We start from the raw sequence: 7,464 nt of genomic DNA on the forward strand, positions 1-7,464 counted from the left end.
ATAGATACCATTCCTATGAAATACGTACTATTCATCTGTTTGTCCATATTGAAATTATATATAATATATATATAGTAAGAATACTAAGATACATATAAATCATCATATACATAGAAATTAGATACTAATATATCAGATCAACTCAAATGTGCAACCATAATCCCTGCCATGATCATATACAAATTAGACATAGTATTTGTAATAAAACCATCATGCTCACACTTAGGGCTGGGCGTTCGGGTACCCATTCGGGTTTCGGTTCAGTCCATTCGGGTTTCGGTTTTCGGGGTCAAAGATTTCATCCCCAATAGGATATTTCTAAATTTCGGTTCGGGTTCGGTTCGGGTTCGGATAACCCATTTAAAATGTTTTTAAATTTTCAAAATTCATTATATACTTTAAATTTTCAAAATCTATAAGAAAGATAATATATTACATATAAATATTCATAACATATATGTCAAAATACCTTAATTTAACATATAAATTGGTTTTCTTTGAATATTTGGATAAAAAATCAATAGATATTTAACTATTTTGGTGTTTTCAGTATACTTTAGCTATTTTAAACATTTACTTTTGATTATTTGCATATATTTTTCGAGTATTTTGGAAAACTTAAAGGTATCTTATATATTTTTAACATTTTTAATATACATTATATATAAAAACAATGTATATATTTAAGTATATAAATTTATTTCAGATACATTCGGGTACCCAAAATATTTCGGTTCGGATCGGGTTCGGTTTCGGTTCTTTAAATATCGAAATTTTGAACCCGTTCGGATATTTAATCAATTTTGGTTCGGGTTCGGTGCTACTTTTTCGGATCGGGTTCGGTTCGGTTTTTCGGTTCGGATTTTTTGCCCAGCCCTACTCACACTCATCCAGCTTCTTAAGATTGGTCCACATTGCAATTATATATAATTCATCTGTTTGTCCATATTGCAATTATATATAATTCTTCTTAAGATTGGTCCATATTGTTCCTTTAAAAATTTGAATCTCTCAATTCTAAAATATACACTAAATTATCTTTTATAGCAAAACCATTTCTCCAAGTTGATTTAACATGTCTACAATATCAGATTTAATAATATCGCAAGTTTTAAAAATCAGTTATAGAAAATATTCTTCTCCAAGTTTATTCTATCAAACCTAAAATCTAGGAAACAATAAAATCGATGTTCTTAGTATTTACTATGGTTAATGTAATTGATTATCGGATATTCCTTTCCTTTAAAAATACAGTCAATATTCTTTTATAGAAAAACCCTTCTCCAAGTTGTTTAAATAATCAGTTATGGAAAATCCCCTTCTCCAAGTATATTTTATCCAAGCGAAAATCTAGGAGTCGATCAAATTGTGATATTTTTATTTATTATGGTTGATTTAATTGAATGTGAAATATTCTTTTTCACCTCACAAAAATTTGTCTATAAATACTTGACTTCTTATTCACCATACGACATTCACAAAAACTCCCAAATAAACACAACGTCGAAAGCACTTTAGTTATGATAGATGGTGTGAAACCTTTAAGAAACAATTGGAAAATTCGAGTTAAAATTCTTCATTGTTGGAAACAAAACACCGGTTTTGGAGACGACACATTTGAGTGCATCCTCTCTGATGAATCTGTACTTGCATTTGTTTCAGCTTTTATAAGTTTTTATCTATTCTATTGGTTTATAAATCTGTTTCTTTTTCTGTTTTATATGGTGTAAAGATTGCAGCAGCGTACCAAAAGAATCACATTAGTACACATTGTTTATTTAAACACATTTAAACACATTTTTATTTCTCAAAATTTAAAATTAATACACATAGCAATCATGTATAACATTTAGTATGAACAAAGATTAAAAAAATTAACACCCGCTCGGTCGAGCAGGTCACGATCTAGTTGTTAATTATGTATGAAGGTTCTATACAAAAAAATTATGTGTGAAGGCTCAAGGTTGTATTGTATGCGGACTAAAAAACCAATCTCTATAATATTATTTGAGAAGTCACTTTTCTACGTGTCGCGCTCACGTTAACTCTCACGGTGGTTGATTACAATGATACTCTTAATGAATCAAATATATCTAATTATTATTAAATATTTATTTTATCTTATTTTTCCTTTTTTATTTAGGGTTTCCTTTTACTTTTTTTCAAATAACTTATATAAAAGAAAATTTTAAATTTTAAAAACGAAAAATATATAGTATAATTCATAATAAGGAAATTTTACAAAATAATCTTGATTTTAAATGAAAGAAACAATTTCCCCTTTTAAAACATAACCTTAAACAACATAATATATATTTTAAAAGTGTGAAGCATTTTATCTAAATCAATCTATATCTCAAATTATTAAAAAATAATTTAAATAACATAAATAATGATATTAAGATATCTTTAGTGAACAAAATTTAATGTAATCTTCTTTTTATGTTCCCTTTTATAATCTTCAAATAACATATATGATAAAGTGAATATTTATAAAACTTAAAACGAAAATATTTTAAATATAATGTGATTTTATGAAAAAGGAAAACTTTAGAAAATAATCTTGATATGATAGTAAATAATTAATCTTTCTTTTTAGAATGTATCATTTATGTTTTTATGAAATTCTGTACATATAATTACTTTATTTTGTTAATTTTATTTTTAAAATTAACATATATTAAATTACTAAGTCCTATAAAATTAACATTTTCTTGGAGCTATTTATAACTAGAAATTTATAAATATATATACACATCTAAGATGAAAACCAAACAAATGCAATGAATACAATTAATATGATTTGGTTGAAATAGATTAGAAATAATTATACTTGAATTTGATTCATATGTAACTCGAAATACCAATAAATGAGTAATTAAACCAATCCAATTTTTTTACAAAAAGTCAAACCGTAAACAAAAAATAATATATTTTCACTTATAGTGATATTTTTATATATATAAATTATAAAACGACTCAACATATTACTAAATAAATATGAAATTCTCAAATAATTTTATAAATATATTGACCAACTATTGCAATTAAGTATCATTGTTATATTTATTTATGTAACTTTGAATTGATCGACACTTTCAGTTTATTTTTACTATTTAATTATCAAAACAACATATACATTAAATTATACATAATCTTATTAAATAGATATATATATATATATATATATATAAATCTAAGATAAGAATCAAACTACATGAAAATTAAAAAAAAAATCAAAATTTTAATTTGTATTACAAAAATATCTTAGTTGAATTGAAACAGTAAATGTTATATGATATATCCAAATAATAACCAAACAATCGAGATATTATATATCCAAAATTATACATTTAATTAAAATAACATAATGTTACATAAAATAAACCATGGATATCGATTATAATATAAATAACAAAATAGTTAAAAAAATTTAAAATTAATAAATTATAATAATATAAATAAATTATTATAATATATTTACTTTATAAGTATTTATACCCGTGCATGAGCACGGGAAAATCACCTAGTTAATAAAATAAGATGCAAGTATGTTTTAAACACTGGCATGTTATATTTACATACGTTCTTACCAAATAAACCTCCTAGAAAGGTTTATTTACCTTAGTAACACTTCAAACTATTAGCATAATAGATTTCATTTCACCTTTGAAAATCTGTCCTCGTGAACTAGACAATCAGTTCGAGACAGCTTCATTTTACCATATTTTGTATTATTATGACGTAAAGTCTAAAGAACATGAATTATGATCGAAAGATAAAACATATTTTTTAGTCAAAAAAAAAAAAAGATAAAACATATTTTTATTTTCGTTTAAAATTTAATAGTAGGTCTGAAACTTCACGAGAAAGAACTCATTCGACTCATCGCCAAAGTAACCCGTTAGGTTACATTTATAAAACCAGGTTAACATGAAACTAGCATCTTGAGATTCATTTAACAAATTAAAGACATTTCAAATGCATACGTTCTTCAAATGTAGGCACGATGCAATTGGATGAAGGAACGTGACATAAAGCCATAAAGGTTACACAGAAAAAGCAAGTGATCCACTGCATCAATGGTCTACCTCCACGTGTCGAATTTTGGGAAGATTGCTCCGCCATTAAGTAAACCATATATAATTAAACAAATACGACAAGACTCATAACACCACGACTCGTGACCGTACGTAACCTTTTGAGTGCACTCCTAATCCTATATAAACCCTTCAAGGCTCTCACCACCAATGTTCCTTTCCATTCTAAGTAAGCAACATCATCTTTCACCGTAGAAGAAACACCATTAACAATCATTGATTTCAAGCTTATAGCTCTTACAAAGAGAAAAATGAAGAAAGCCAAGGCATGGATCAAACAGATCACGAGTGCCTTCAAAACAAGACTCCTCATGTTGTCCCTCGTGAAAGACAAGAAGCTCGGTTTCCGTTCTATTTCCAACAAGATCCACAACCTCCTAGGTCATGCAGATCAAGGCCAAGACACCGACCACGACCAAGACGAGAGCAAGGCTATAATCCTATACAATAATGGGGTATCCACAGTGGCTAACCATGAGAGTTACGACGTACAAGAGGAGGGAAACGAAAAGTATCCTGATATGACTCACAAGTTGTTCGAAGGAGAAGAGGATTTTGAGGAGTTGGATGAATGTCAAGGAAGTTCTGTGATAGATATGGTGAGGAGCTCGAAGGAAGAAGAAGGAGCGAGTTTCAAGCTAGAAGATGAGATCGACCATGTCGCAGATCTCTTCATTTCAAGATTTCATAAGCAGATGAAGCTTCAAAAACTCTTGTCATTCAAGAGGTATCAGGAAATGCTAGCCAGAGGCACTTAAAAATCATATCTATATGTACACACGTGCATGCTGTTGTCACACAGATATGAAGAATATATTCATACTACGGTCTTTGCTAACGTTCATATTGTGTGTTCTTGATCATAAATCCTTTGTGCCTCTTATTTGCTAGGATCAAATATTATGATCTATTAATGTTCTTTTCAGTTATCAAGTTGGGGTTGAAAGAACTATTCTTATTTTTCTATTTGGCTTCACATACCCAAGGTCATAAATATTATCCGTCCTTCGTTTCACTTACTCAACTCAACATATTTATATATCATGATTCATGATGTGTATGTTTGTTTTCTTGGTCTGCCTAAGTCGCTTTAAATTCGTATTTATGTTTATTAATTTAGCTTGTTTTTGGAACAAGTTTATATACATCATCTTTATGGTTTTTTGGGGTCAAGAAAGTTATCAAAACTAAAAAATATAATCAAGAAAATAACCTAATACTATATATTAGAAGTTGGACATTCCGGTCTTCTGGTCGGGTTATATACTAAAACATATAATCAGGAAATAACTTAATATAATCATGCATCAAAACTAAAACATTTAAATATACTTAATGTAATATTAGAAGTTTTGGCATATCGAATATCTGTCGGGTTTCAGATTCGGATCAGGTCGGGTTTAATCTGCGGGTCATCCACAAGACCTAATAGAGTACAGTAATCAGTTTGGTTCTTTCGAACCGAAATTTTTTGGGACAGTTTTGGATTGGGTTTTGGGGTCCGAATAAAACGCCTAGGACTAATATTGTCGTAGAAACGAGGGAACGTTGGGGGTTAGTGAGTGCTTAATAAGTTATAACGATCCGTTTTAGAATAAGATTCTGGACGTGGCCTTCGTGAAAGGTTAATCGCAAGTTAATGGGCCAACATAAATTAGTGTGGAAAATATGGCCCAGTGTTGATTAAGTTTTTTTCTTAGTTTTGTTGTGGAGGTAAGTAATCGTCTCTGTGGATTTAAGAACATGTGCCGAATCAAAAGTCGTTGGCAGGGCCGTCTAACAGCACGTGCAAGTGGAGCGGTCGAATAGGGTCCGAGTTAAAAAAATTTAAAAATATTAAGAATTTTTGAAATAAATATATAAATTATAATATAAAACTTTAAATTTTTAGACATAATACTAAATTTATAGCTGATAATTTCAAATGAAGATGCCAAATACATATAAATAAAGCTATAAACTTTTAAAACTATTTTACTACATCGTTAATTATATCATTAATATTTTTTTGAACATGGTCCATAAATAATCCGAGACGGCCCTGATCGTTGGAGTTGGTGGATTTTGAGATTATCAACTGACATGAGAGGTCCGTGAGGATACGTATTCTTAAATGATATAATTGATAACTGTTTGAAGTTGGTTGTAGTATGAAGTGATTGTGATGGGAAAACTGTATCAATGTGACAAATTGAAAATGTAGGTACACTTCTATTACACTGAGAGAAATAGATTTGTATCATTCCGACATGCAAGAAATCGAACGCGGGTTTTGGTGGGTGTGGCCCCAGTAAACGGCGTTGAAACAAGAATTGTCTAAGTCCCGTGGGAGGCGTGGGTAGTGCTAGTTGACACGCTACTACTCATAGACAAAACAAGTGGCATTCTCCTTCTAGAACAAGTAACAACCACCACTCTTTGCCTTCTATCACGGCCAGATTATTATCTTTAAATAATATGTTACATATTTTATAAACATTATATATAACTTTCGTTTTTGATATAATGTTTATGGAAAATATTTTTGCAAAATAAACAAGAAGACCAAACGCAAGATGCACGAAAATGGCTAAACACTGGTTCTTAAATTACGCTAAAAACTTCACTTATAAAAACTTCCATTAATCATGCTCTAAAGAATCCAGATCATGTTGTTATTTCCAGTAAGTGTGTTGTGAGGAGTAATGAGTGTCCAAAACTGAAATCAAAACTTTACTGGTTAAATATATGACTATTTGGTGTTTTCCTGTACCATACACAGTGATTTAAATTTTTAAATTATGTTTAAAATTAAATTTATTAATATTGAATCTTTTATTATTTTGACCAATATTTAATATAAATTTGATTTAATTAAGCATAAAATTAAGGGAACATATTTTTTTGTTTATTTTAAATTATACTTAAGAATATATATATGTATATATTTAAAATTATACTCTTAGATAAATTTTATAGTTATCAAAGTTAAAACTTAAAATATTTATAAAATTTGTAGATATCTAAAAAACTAATCATATTATGATTAAAAATTATAATTTTTAAAAATTGTATAAAGTTTTGAAAATTTTAGTTGTATATATATAAAAAAATTGAAGACTATTTCGAAATATATAATGTTATATTCGAATATTTATTTTAGTGATGATTTATTAGTTATTAACATATTTTAAAAAGTTTACCTAAAATATAAATCAACATTAAATGTAATGTATGAATTATTTCCATATTCTATAAAGTTTACCAAAAATATATATCAACATTAAATGTAATTATCCATGTCATATTAAATCATAAGCTATGTCATCAATTTTAGTAGCCATGTCATAATTTTTTTTTTGTAAAATTGATTGTAGAAAGAATA

General features: G+C 28.1%; 1 protein-coding gene across 1 annotated transcript; it reads left to right on the forward strand.

The window, feature by feature from the left end:
- Positions 1-4,236: 4,236 nt before the first annotated feature.
- On the forward strand, positions 4,237-5,029 carry LOC108852446 (uncharacterized). The gene has a single exon (XM_018625953.2). The coding sequence runs from the start codon at positions 4,352-4,354 to the stop codon at positions 4,856-4,858; it is 507 nt and encodes a 168-aa protein (XP_018481455.2). The 5' UTR covers positions 4,237-4,351; the 3' UTR covers positions 4,859-5,029.
- The last annotated feature ends 2,435 nt before the right edge of the window (positions 5,030-7,464 follow it).

Source organism: Raphanus sativus, chromosome 4, assembly GCF_000801105.2.
Source record: "Raphanus sativus cultivar WK10039 chromosome 4, ASM80110v3, whole genome shotgun sequence".
NCBI lineage: Eukaryota > Viridiplantae > Streptophyta > Magnoliopsida > Brassicales > Brassicaceae > Raphanus > Raphanus sativus.

Coding starts and splice junctions, on each gene's coding strand:
- LOC108852446 (XM_018625953.2), top strand. CDS start 4,352: ATGAAGAAAGCCAAGGCATGGATCAAACAGATCACGAGTGCCTTCAAA.